This window comes from Ixodes scapularis, unplaced genomic scaffold, assembly GCF_016920785.2.
Source record: "Ixodes scapularis isolate PalLabHiFi unplaced genomic scaffold, ASM1692078v2 PGA_scaffold11__112_contigs__length_91849675, whole genome shotgun sequence".
In the NCBI taxonomy this organism is placed as follows: domain Eukaryota; kingdom Metazoa; phylum Arthropoda; class Arachnida; order Ixodida; family Ixodidae; genus Ixodes; species Ixodes scapularis.
In genome coordinates this window covers 28,491,113-28,504,150 of record NW_024609837.1, presented here as the reverse complement: position 1 = coordinate 28,504,150, position 13,038 = coordinate 28,491,113, and the positions used below count along the sequence as shown (strand labels likewise).

The 13,038-nt window shown below is 50.7% G+C and overlaps 1 protein-coding gene across 1 annotated transcript in view; it reads right to left on the bottom strand.

Annotated features, from left to right (window-relative positions):
- Nucleotides 1-13,038, bottom strand: part of LOC8052464 (protein polybromo-1) — a 60,848-nt gene that overhangs the window by 9,484 nt on the left and 38,326 nt on the right. The window contains exons 29-38 of the mRNA XM_029988875.4: nucleotides 12,930-13,005; nucleotides 12,098-12,270; nucleotides 11,519-11,616; nucleotides 11,372-11,443; nucleotides 10,532-10,579; nucleotides 10,349-10,468; nucleotides 9,042-9,161; nucleotides 5,298-5,625; nucleotides 4,815-4,872; nucleotides 3,760-3,852 (exon numbers count right to left, since the gene is read on the bottom strand). Coding sequence (XP_029844735.2) covers nucleotides 3,760-3,852; nucleotides 4,815-4,872; nucleotides 5,298-5,625; nucleotides 9,042-9,161; nucleotides 10,349-10,468; nucleotides 10,532-10,579; nucleotides 11,372-11,443; nucleotides 11,519-11,616; nucleotides 12,098-12,270; nucleotides 12,930-13,005 — 1,186 coding nt within the window. The remainder of the gene's footprint in view (nucleotides 1-3,759; nucleotides 3,853-4,814; nucleotides 4,873-5,297; nucleotides 5,626-9,041; nucleotides 9,162-10,348; nucleotides 10,469-10,531; nucleotides 10,580-11,371; nucleotides 11,444-11,518; nucleotides 11,617-12,097; nucleotides 12,271-12,929; nucleotides 13,006-13,038) is intronic.

Genomic DNA, 13,038 nt, shown 5'->3' with positions numbered 1-13,038 from the left:
CGCGACGGGTGATGATAATTATTTTCTTCAACGACGTGCTTGTCGTCTTGCAACTGCCGAGCTGAAACTGTGAGGAGACTGACACCTAAGTCATATGCACAAGAGTGACGGCAGTCCCACCCGGAAGCGGCGACTGTGGGTAGCCGTTCGTTCCGAGCCAATGTGACAGTGTGGGGTCGTCCAGGGTCGCGTGACCGTGGGAAGGTGAGCCATGCTTGGCTGTCTCCCGGGTCTTTCTAAACCGGACCTGTTTAGTTGCTTTCAATGGCACTCGGCAAGTTTCTAATTAAAACCAGATGTCAATTTTCACCAATTATAAAGCTGATGAGCACGTTTTAGTTAATTATTCTATTATTGCGACGATGAGCCCCCTATTCCATGTCCCCCTGGCCGAATAACTTACCTGTGCAAATAGCGTTTCTTTCGCAACTTTTAAAAATAAACCTGTTCGAATTAAAATCATACACCCTGCATACAGACCTGCGACCTTGGAAGTCGGGGCCATATCAAGAGCTGGCTGTGGGCCATCTCGAGAGATGGCCCACAACCCCTGAAAGATAAAGATAATCCGCCCCCTATATTTGGCACGATTTGGCGGTGTTCCAAAAGCACCAAGAAATGGCCCCACTTCTACTAATTGCGGGGCCTTGTCGAATGGTGACTTCAACAGAAATGGTGTCACTTAGCCACGGCAGGAGACGGGCGTACATTGCCGACTGAGAAGGACAGTAGTCTTTGGTTCGTCGTCTTCCTCCCTGCGATCGCAAGTTTCACAAATCACAAAATCTAAAACTACATTTTTTTTTTTACTTTTTTTTATTGCACATTGGAAGTTAGCTTACTCCTCATATTCGCCCGACTTGCTTTCGATTTTAGGTGGGCTATCTCTCAAAATATTAAGGTAGTCTAAAAAACTTTCAGCCTTTCCACTCTGGTGAAGAAGGAAGCCCAGCGAAGCTGTACTAAGGTCAGACGACCTCAAGGACGACTTCTTGGATGATCTCAAGGACGACGCCTAAGGACAACGTTGAGGACGACGTCTAGGACGACCTCAAGGACGATGTCTAGGACAACCTCGAGGACGACGCCTAGAGGACGACTTCAGGGACGACATCTCGACGACCTTAAGGATGACGCCTAAAGGCCCGTTCACACTCTTGCGACCTCTTAAAACTGGGTTCCTCAAAACCTCTTACAACGAGAGGACACACTGGCGCCATCTATTGGGTAGCAGTGTAAAGTTGGCAGTCCGGTATATTTTCTATTTCTCTCGCGCATTATCCTTTTTTTCTTGGCTTGAAAAACATTTATGTCAACATTATAAACGAGGCTTTCTTATAGGTACAGAAAACCTCGTTAATTCGGATCTCATGGGACCGGCAAAAATGTCCGAATTATCCGAAAACGAAATATCGAAAGGACAAAGAAAACTGCGCGAAAACGTTTCCCTGCGACATACCTTTATTTTGAGAAGAAATATGCTATTACCGCCTGCTTTCTGGACGACACTTGGGCGGAAACGGCAACTTTCCTCAGCGCGGTCGAGTGCTCCACCGCACTCGCACTGTCTGAGCTACGCATTCCGTGTGCTGACAATATAGCACAGCAAGGCCTCTTCTAGTTTCTGGTGCACAACCTTCCAAGGCCGCTTTCTTTTCGCGTTGAACTTCTCGCTCTCGATATCGGCCTCAATTTTCACGTATGTGGCCAAACTGCGTCTCTTGACGTCGTAACTTTCCGTCACTTGTCGAGAGACGCCGAACTTCAAGGCCCTCAGCATTTCCCCTTTCGTCGCTAAACTCTTAGCCTAGTACAGCTGCAACAAAAAACGAGTAGCACAACTGACCAATAACCGGAGCGGTGAAATCGCGACACCCGGCGCTATTTTTCCCGAGCGCACCGATAGCGAGAGTGCCAATCACTTTTCATTTTTCAATGCGGGGGTGGTCGGCGAAAAATTGAGGGATAAGAGAGCCGTTAAAATGGCGGGCTTTAGGATCCCCCCTCTGAGGCATAAAACGTGACTGTCACTCTCGCTATCGGCACGCTCGGGAACAATAGCCCTGCGTGTCGCGATTTTGCAATTCCGGTCGTCGGTCATTTGTGCTACCCTATTTCCGTTGCAGCTATGCTTCTGCCGGTTCCATGCCAGGAGAGTAACGCGTTGAAGCACGGCAATCCAGAGAAAAACTGGTGCGAAACACGGAGAACCGGAAGAGCAAAGAGCCATGGGAAAACCGGAAAAACCACGTGTGCACCTCGCAGTAATACCCTTTGGAACGGACAGTAGCTAGCACCACCTGCCGAATTTGTCCGAATTAACTATAGTGTGCCGCGTTCCCTCCGAATTAATGAGCGTTGACTGCCATTGACTAATACATACGCTTGACGGGACCGGGGATCGGCAGTTCAAATTATCCGGATTAGCAGGGGTTGAATTAACGAGGTTTTACTGTATTATGCACATTTGACCTCGGAAATCCTGCAAAACCTTTGCTTTTGTGAAATGCAGTTCCAGGGTCACCGCATAGATGGCACCAGCGTGCCAGTGTGTTCTCTCGTCCTAAGAAATTTTAAGAAGTTTTAACAGATCTCGTCTCCCTCGGTTGCAAGAGTGTGAACGGGCCTTAGACGACCTCAGGGACCACGTCTAGGACGACCTCAAGGATGACTTCTAGGACAATTTCAAAGACAATGTCTAGGACGACCTCAAGGACAACGTCTAGGACGACCTCAAGAATGACTTCAAGGACGACCTCGAGAACAACCTCTCGGACAACATCAAGGACGACCTCAAGGACGACGTCTAGGACGACCTCCAGAACAACTTCTAGGACGACCTCGAGGACAACCTCGAGGACACCCTCAAGGACGTTTAGGACGACCTCAAGGACGACCTTTCCAATCTGGTGAAAATCAGAGTGGAAAGGCTGGAAAGGTGGTCGCCATCTATGAGCAAGGCCGGCAAACCGATTGTCTGGTTGCCGTTGTCGCTCGTGCCGTTGTCAAAGTTAGAGCCCTGCCGGGGCTCTAACTTTACATAAAAACGTTACATGTAACTTTAACGTCTGTGACGATCCCAGCGTGTCGGTCGTTCGTAATGCTTGCTGCGATGCTCAATATGACGTTGTTCATGAAAATTTTCTCACAGAAAACAACCCATAAAAAACACATTCCATGTTAAAATTTGAGCAGAAATAACTATGGCGCTGTCTAATTGAGCAATTAGCTGCAGGCACAGCTGAGAGCTGCGACAGGTCACGTGTCACTTTTCCCAGCGGGTAAACTGAGTGTGTGTGTAGGTCACATGACACCAAGCCGTGTGACGTCATTTTTCCCGCTAAATTTTTGGGGGAAATTGTGTCGGTGTTGAGGTTACGTCAGGTCATGTGATGTCACCTTTCCGGCTAAATTTAGCAGGAAAACTGGATTGACGTTGAAATCGCGCGACACCAGTTTTCCCGCTAGATTCTAGCGGAGAAGCTGAATTTATGCATAGGTCATGTCAAATCACCCGACAACAATTCTCCCGCTAAATTTAGCGGAAAAATGAGCGGCCAGAAATGTACCTCAAAGTGGCCCGAAGATCCTAAGAAAGCTAATCGCTTTAAAAGCCTCTCGGAATTTTCAGAGTGCCAGGTGACGCTGTGCTTACTAAAAGACTCGGATTCCAAGCCTTCCGCAAACTTCCTTTTCCGGCGCTTCCCGCCAGTTTCGACCGCGCCCGCGTCTGACCACGCACCCCGGCGGGCGACTCACCTGTGCTTGACGTCCGGCATGACAATACGCCCGGCGACCTTGACGTGGACCTCCCTCACGTGACGCAGCAGCTTCTGAATGTTGGGGAACGGCCTGCGCAATGTCGAGGAGTCACACGCCGTGCAGCCGGCTTCCCACGAAAACCCCGCGGGATGCACTTGTGCGGTTTGTGGGGGCCGGCAATGGCAAACGCGACACCTCCCTAACGTAACCTCGCCAAACGTTAGGGCAGTACCTACGGTGACTGGCACGTGTCCACGACAGGGATGTTTAGCGTCCCACTCCACCCGTGCATCGAAGGCGGTCCCAAAGCGGCAACAAATGGCGTCTCGAAAGCCAGAGCGTCGCGCTTTCGGACACTTCTACGACGCCGCCGAGCGAAAATCGAGGAACCGCTTTTTAGGACGTGAGCCGGACACGCGTTCTAGACAGCATAGGCAGTACTCTACTCTGCACTACCTTAACATGTAGCACTCGTTCATCCAAAATGATTACGCAGCAATGGCCAGAAGCCGCATTACTCTCGTTACAACTCGTGGAGCAGACCGAACCGTTTAAAATTTTCTTTGCAACTCGAGTCTCGGTTTTGAATGTCCTAAAATGCAACGACACGCGCGGTAACTTTTCGGCCCGTTTCAGACGCGAGGGACGACACGAGCTTCGCTCGTCGCGAACCAGAGTACCGCAGAACCCTGCCAATGTTTTTCTAAGGAATGCGGTTACAATCCCAGTCCAATGTCATGCCTTCCCAGACAAAAGGACAGCACAGAAAGGCAAAGATGGGAAGAAGGAAGAAATGTATCAACAAGGTTCTACCCAATATACAATTAACTCTCTATAACTCGATGCTCACAATACAAAAAAACAATTAGTTAAAAAAACAAAAAAACAAGCAACAAGGTTATATACTTTTACTTGCCTCCACCGATAGAGGCGAACCATAGTACCCAAGTTCTTAAAATTGGGAACCTTACAAAGGACGCGCAGCCTACGCCATGCAACGACACTAAATGTGCAGCTAGGCGGAGAAGAGACGAAAAAGAGATATGACTCACGGGATGCTCTTCTTGACTCTGGGGCAGTTCAGCCACAGGCACTGGAACTCATTGCTGTCTAGGGACGGCAGAAGAAGAACCCATAAACAGACACTCAAACGCTGCTCCCTGGGGGAAACCGGTCTTCCTCTGGCGAGGGCACTTGATTGGGCACCTAATGCCGACTAGGCAACAGAGAATCATCCCAATGCAAACGGAGCTTCACAAGAATTCCTTTTTTGTCAGAATAGGCGAGGACTGGAATGTGCTCGATGAAGTGACGCTTCGTCCCACAAACATGGCAGTTCGCCCCCCGCGATAGTGCTGTAGCAACACTGCGGCAGCTCAACGAATAAAGAATAAATAAACGAAGATTACGCGCAGATGCGCTTCGGGTGTCCACCATGTTGGCAACGGCACGGCGCAGATGCGACTACAACTGTCGGTCGGAGACTGTTCCAGGCATGCGTCGTGACATGCGCAAGGGGGGATAGGGGGGGGTACCTTTGTTTGCCTTGAATCCCAAGTAGGACTGGTACACTTGTCCGTTGGGGTCCTGGGCCAGGTGGTCCACAAGGTCCTGCTGGCAGTCAAACTGAGCGTCACAGCCGTCCCACAGGCACTCGTACACTGTGGTCGAGAGGGTGGCAAAGTCGCCGGGGGCGGGGCCACCCGGCCGTCCCCCCGGGGGCGGGACCCCGTCCCGACTGCCCTCCCCGTGGGCCGATGAGGCGGGGCTCTGGGGCAGGCTGCTGTCCCCCGTGTCCTCGCTGCTCAGCCGCAGGGCTCGCTCCTCGTAGTCCGCCTTCTGGGGGCCCTGCAGGTTGCGCCACTGCACGGCCGGAGGACGCCTCAGTCAGGGCTGCCATGCTACCCGACGCTACGGCGCAGGATTTAGATAGATATAGAAATTCGCAAGTACGGCCTCTGGGAGTTACCATCTTGCCGCTGGTGTGGGCAGATCGTCTGATAGTCGAGCACTGCTGAGGGGTGCCCACGGCCTTGGCAATGCTCGGCTATCAGACGATCTGCACACCCCAGCAGCAAGATGGCGGCTCCCAGAGGCCGTACTTGTGAATGTCTATAGGTGTGGACGCACAGCCTGGCGAACGCTGCGACGTGATCGACTAGATAAAATTTCGTTGCCACGCCCGAGTAGCCTATTCCTACGGCATCCATCAACCAAATGGTGCAACCAACAAAAACAAAAAAAATAGTGTCTCGTTACCACGGTGCTTGTGCACACGTGTCTTCTGCTCGGCGCGTCTGCCACGATCTCAACGGATGCCGGCTCCAATGCCGCACCAGAGATCTCTTCGCTTCAACACATTAGTAAAACGGTTCTTAGGGCCCTCGGGGCACAAAACTGGGGTAAATGACGAAACTGCGTCTAAGCAACACGCGTGGTGCAAGTGCCGAGTTCTACGTGACGTGGCACATCCCAGGAAACAACTCTAAAAACAGGCGTGTCTCCCCTAAAGAAGCGCGGGAAACCGGGCCAGCAACAGGCTACTACTAGCCGATAATCGAAGGGCCATCTGGTGGTGCCGCTTGCAATCAAGGCGAGGAAAGGACTTTATCAGGCAGCTGCGACGCATGCAGTGTCCACACCTATTTACAGTATAGACCACTTACAACGTAACCGCTTATAGTGCAGGACCGGGTATAACGCGGCTTTTTTAAACCACCGGTTCGCCTCCCATAGAACTCCATGTAAATACCGCTTAAAATGCAGGCGCGCGAAGGAAAATACCGGTTATAGTGCGGTTTTCGGAACAACCCGGCGACCGCGCCGACTGACCGACGCAGAGAGCACGCTTCCCTGTGCGACACTAGATAACGGCGCGAGCCGCAAGCGGCACTCGCGGGGCAAGGAGGTTGCTTGAAGAAGCGGGGAGAAGCGAAGAGAGGCTTCAGTTGCCATAGCGACGGAGGGATGCACGCACATGTCGTTCACGTGCGTGCGTCCCTTCGCTGCGTTGGAAACGTTGGAAACAACCGCAACGACAGACCAATCGCAGGTCGAGGAGAAGTGTTCGCGCGCGTTGCATGCCGGTCGCGGGCCGGCTGGCCGGCTGCTTCTATCCGCAAACATGGCGTCGGTTTTGATAGTCGATGTAGACGGCGTGGTAGAAGCTCATCGTTGCGCGTAAAAGCGCTATCATTGACTGTGAATTTTCGTTGTGTGTACTAGAAGGGAAGATCCACCTACTTGTGCGGCGATGTTGTGGCGGCACTCTCAAGACTGCAGAAACGCCCGTGTCGTCGTGTTTGTTTACTTCGACTGCAGTGGTGCTTTCTAAGCATTTGTGTTTTCGAACATCGCTTGGATTTCTTATTTGAAACATTTCACGCCTGTGCTAAAGTTGAAGGCATTACTGGCGCATACCGTATAAAGGATGTGAATTTTCCTGCGTTTTCATCGCCGGAGATAAGTGATTAGGGTTAGCAATCCTCACCGCTCGCAACGTCCGTTTGCAACCCGCGACGCTGTTAAAAGGCTGCGCCAGGCAAAAGTCGCTAATTTCTTTCAAAATGTGTGACACACTTGAGAGAGAAGTGTACTAGTCTGGTGAAATAAAGACTTTCCTCAAACTAAGCTTTATTTTTCATCTAACATAAAATAAATTCTTTTCCAAATGTAAGTTGTCTGATGGCATGCATTTTGGCCTGAAAAATTGATGTTTTGGTTATAGCGCGGTACCGCTTACAGTGCGGATTTTCGCGACTCCCGCGACAAACGTTATATGCGGTCTACACTGTACATCCTACAGCGTGCTTGACGCCGAGGCACCCCCCACCCCCCGTCTTGACTGAAGTGAAAGCGTGATATGTCGAAAAGCACGCCATGTTGCGCAGGCACCTCGGAACCAATAGGCAAACTTGGGTGGCTATATCATCAGGCAGGGTAAAACAATTGCGAGAGGGATTTCAAAGTCATGCGACCGGCTCCATGGGGAGAAAGTACCTATAGTCGATGACAAGTCAAGAACGAAGTGGAAGCTCCTCCCACCTCTTTCCCCTTTAGCAGAGCAAACGCTGGAGAGGAGGTGACCTCCTCTCCAGCGTTCTGCTAAAGTGGAAAGAGGTGGGAGGAGCTTCCACTTCGTTCTTGACTTGTCAGCGACTATAGTGTTGTTGCCGATTCTGCTTGGGAGAAATAAGCCTCGCCCGTCCTTCTCATAATTCTCGCTTAACGCAACCTTCTCCAGAAATAACTACACATGACGTTGCTGAAGTATACGAATGCAGTTTTTTCCACTTGCACTTAGGCCTCTTCACCCCTTTTCTGTGCATAGCTTCCTGTCCCCGTGTCGCCAGCCTTGTGGCAAGAAAATATCTCGTGCCTATTTTACCTTCTTGCCCAGACGCCTGAGTCGGTGAGCAAACCACCCCAGGCTTTTTAGCAGGCAATGTAGAGTACAACACTGTCAAAATATTCAGCTGTCCTAGCGTTCTACCGATTGAACTCTACTGAGTGTTCCTTGCTTGGTGAAGTCTAATGTAAAAAATACTTATGAAGCTTCCTTCCTTTATACAAATGTTTGTACGCACCAATCTCAAGAGCATCGATCAAGTATGCTTACGGCCACTTACGCTTACAGCCACTAGCGTTAGGATGCGAGTATTTTAATCAGAATGCCTGTGTCACGAACATAGGCATGCACAGCTGGCGGGGGGCCAAGCATGCTATGGCCCCCATCTGGTGACTTTGGAGGGGCACAAATTCAGTAAGTTTCTAGTTTTGTTGTGTTGCACAACAAAAATAGAACCTTACTGAATCTGAATCCTATGGTTATGCAGTATAAATAAGTTTGAGTTTCCAATTGCATATTGGATTTTAGGCAGAAGTAGATGTTAAGAAATGTGCAACACATCAAGAAAAACGGTAAATTCTACTCCTGTAAAAAAAAACACACCTTTATTGTTTTCCCCCAAAACAGAATTTTCTAAAACTTCTGATCTTGGGAAACCCACTCATATTTCTCCTTCTCGAAGGCTTTGCAGTGAAATGCAGTTAACAAGCTCACCAACTCTGCAACAATACAGCCCGCACTAGAGAGGAAGGTCTCCAACTGATGGCCCATTGCCGCACCCCCCATACACAAACACGAATATGAAAGGGTGCAGCAATGGAGCAGGGCAGGCTGCACATAACAAACACGGATTCCCAGAAAAACATTCAGACGGGGAAGATGCGCGGTGGGCGTCCGGCAACCAGAGCTTTTGTGAAGACGAGGGGCTCACCTCGTTGCCCACCAGGCGGCTGATGTCTCCAAACGAGCGGTCCGGATTCGACTGCACTATCGACTTGCGGATCTCACTCGAAAACAGCAGGTAACCCGTCACCACACGTTTGGAGCTCCTCTGTGGGAAGACAGGGTGGCATTCACTCCGCAGTACGGCAAAAGCACTTTCTAAGAGAAGCAAGCTTTTACATTCCATACTTCTGAATAAGGGAAAACACTGAAGTCTGCTAACCCTGCTAGCACAACAAACAAACGGCAATACAGCAACAGATGTTAAAAATCGGGGAACAACTATTTTCATAGCGTCAGGGACCCGTTATAGCTGTTAAAAACCAGAAATAAAATGAGCAAATTTGAGTTTGGAACGGCTATCAAGTTGCCAATTTTTCGTGAAGCAGACTTCTGCAAAGAAAGGGCAATTTCCGAGCTCCAAGAATTGAAAGCAACAACCAAAAATTAATTGTGCGAATAAATTGATCATGCATCTAATTCCCGGACAAGTTTCCACTGGAGTGATGAAATTGTGCTCTTGCGAATTACTACGAGAACCAGCAAGTGGAAAAATTCCCAAGGTATTAAGTATTAAACCGACAATACTACACTGTTGTTCAGAGTACCGTAATGTCCAGAGTCACAGTCCTTCGCCTGGAGAGGGTCGCCAGGAGAGGGTCGTAACAGGCATTGGTACAACAAGGAGCAACGGATAACAGTAACAATGATTCGTCTAGACGTCCCAGTCACACATAAACACATCCAGAGCGAAATTTTATTGCATGCTTCTAATATTTCTTATGTCTACACACTTCCCACACTACCGTCCATTGCATTCATGCTCATGCTTATCTGGGTTAACGAGCACCACACCGGATCGACCATCCAGGCTTGCGGACACCCATCTATGCCCGCGCTGGCCGGCGAATGCGGGCATACATCCAATGAACAAATGGCTGGCAGCAAATGCCTTCATTGGTTAGTGAATGCCTGGCAGATGCCTTCCATGACTGGCAAATGCCTTCATTCGTTGACAAATTCCGACAAAAACCTTCAATGGTCGGCAAACGCCTGGGAAACACCTTCAGTGGATGCAAACACCTTCAATGATTGGCAGATGCCTGGCAAATGACCGAGAAACACCCCCTTCATTTGCCGCCAAATGCCTTCATCGGCCGGCTACACGCGGGGCAGCTCGACCCGATCTCGTCGGTTGTTGGAAACCGGCGACATCAGGCTCCAAACTGTGGGCGCCCCACAGTTTGCACCCGACAAACTGTGAGCAGAGGCGGGCGCCCCTCACAGTTTGCTGACCTTTTTGCCCGAGGCCGAGGACAGGTTGCTGTCCTCCCGCGCGAGGGAGGAACCTGGGACGTCGTTGGACTCTTCGTTGTCCGTCTCGGAGGCGATGCGGGACAGCATCGGGGACATCTCCTGCGCGACCACCGCACCCGCATGGACGCGCGTCGGGGATACCGCGGAGGGCAAGCAACTCACGTCCGCCGTTGGCTGGGCGTCCCCGGTGTCCGACAGGCTCGCCTCGCTCTGCAAGCAAAAAGAGTCCGGGGTAGAGCGATCCGGAGTTAGAACAGTTCAGGGCTAGAATGGGTCCGGGGATAAAACTGTTTCAGGCTTAGAATGGGGCTGGGGTCAGAATGAGTCTGTGGGTAGAACGGCGTTGGGTTAAAATGGTCCAGGGCTGAATGAGTCCGGGGTTAGAGTGGTTCAGGGATAGAATGGGTCTGAGGATAGGAATGGTTCAGGGATAGAATGGGTCTGAGGATAGGAATGGTTCAGGGATAGAATGGGTCTGAGGATAGGAGGATAGGAGTATTAGGTCCAAGTAAGAATGGGCCCGGAGTGGATCCGGGGAAAGAAGTGGGCCGGGGATGGAATGGGTATGGGGTTAGTAGGAGGTCTCGGTAGTCTAAATTTGAAGGCTGTAAGAAGGTACTAATTGGGAGTTTTATACTGCACCAAACGAAGGTCATTTCAAAAGCTGTGAAATCTATGCTAGTGGTGTTTGCACAGCGGGAAGTCAGCGTCTCCTAAACTACAGAAAAACATTTTATTTTTAGGGCAAACACACTGGAGAGTTACTGCACATTCACTCCCTCAAATCCGATAAGTACCATATTTTCTACCACGTAACATGCACTCTACGTACATAGATATAAAGGCTGAAAGACTGAGTTCAGTAGATCTGAAAATTGGTATAATATGGAACACAAAAGTTTACACCACCACTCCTCGTTTCCTCTAGAAACTCAGAGACACTGAACCTCCTGTGCTGCTCTATTACCACCACTTTCGAGATCAGTCGGGTTTCACTCTCACCTTCTGGGGCGCAATGGGGTTCTTGAAGTAATACACCTCGTCCGGCGTCACCGCATCCGAGTGGGAGAACTTCTGCGTGGGGAAGAGCACCCTTGGGCGGTGTCGACCGACACACCCCTCGCCCGAGTGCCCGGGTGTCACACTCACCTTGAGGCCCTTGGGCAGTTTGCGTATCTGACGCTCCGCCTCCATGTACCGGGACTCACAGATGTACACGTCCGCCTCGTTCACCTCGGTAGGTCGACCTGCGTCCACGACGACGTTCAATCTCGCTGGTGCTTTAGAACAAAGGCCTATGCGGGGCACAAGCTCGTCTGCTTCTTGCACAGGAGTTGCGATAATGTCAGAATGTCGAGCTCCTAATGGCTGATTGAAGAAAAAATATAGCATTGAGATCTACCCACTATCCTTTCAATCAAAGCCAATCACAGCTCAGCGTCGTTCTGACATCACTGCATTCCCGCACCACTACACGAGCACATGACTTCGTCATGCATCTCATTCCCGTGTGCATGTGCAAGTAGTTTCGACCGCATTGCCAAAGGTAAGCCAACCTTGACGCCGCAGATCGAAGATGTCGACGCCGGGTACAAATTTCGTCTAAGACTATGCACAAACATAAGGAGCACGCTAAAGGGCTACTTCCGGAAACATTTCAGCCATGTTTGGCGACACACAAGAGGCAATTGTTGCCGGATCGATACCGTCTTCTCGCCCCATGCCCACCTGCGGAGTAGTCCTTGGAGTCCAGCACGCAGCAGCGGCCCATGATGCTCAGCAGGGGGTTGGTGTCCTCGATAGAGCTGAGCAGCACCTCCTGGCGGTAGAAGACGCGTGACGCCGGGTGCTGGATCTCCCCGGGGAGCACGAACCAGGGCCCGTGGTAGAACCCGTTACCCCTGCGGTGCACGGCCCTCTGATTCACGCTTCTCTCGCTGTCTAGTGACCACTTCCAAACAGTCACGCTAGACTGAACGTCTCCAAAGTCATGCTGCAGAAGAGAATTCGGCAGTAGACCCTTTTCGGGAGTAGGCACCGTCCAGAAGCAGCCACTATATACGCGACGTAAATGGCTCGAACGACGATGTGAAGAAACAGACATAACGAAACAACGCTGTCGCGTTCATTCCCTCGCTTCGTCTCCGTCGTTCGAGCCGTTTTCGTCGCATATAACGTTTACCAACTTGCCCAATTCACTACATTAGTATGATCGCTATGCGGAGTGCAAGTTCGTCTGCTTCTTGCACAGGGGGCTGCGTGATGTCAAAACGCCGAGCTCTTATTGGCTGATTTTAAAAAATGGTGGGTGGACCTCAAAGGTATTTAGCATTGAGGTCTACCCACTATCCTTCCAATCAAAACCAATCGGAGCTCGGCAACATTCTGAAGTTGCCGCAACTCTGCGCAAGAACCAGACAACTTGCTTTCCGCATAATGTTGGTGTCAAACGTGAGGAAGTGAATGCGAGTTGTAATCGCTACCAACAGAATGAAACATTGTCCAACCGCATGGTGCAAGACACGCGTTGGTACAAGCTCCACGGCGAGCAAGCACTCACTCTCGGTCCATCCACATCTTGTCGATTCGGCCGATCAGGGTTTTGGAGTGCTCTGTGCGGACGTAGCAGCAGTCGCCTGGAAAAGAAAAATAAAGAGTGTCGGGGTTAA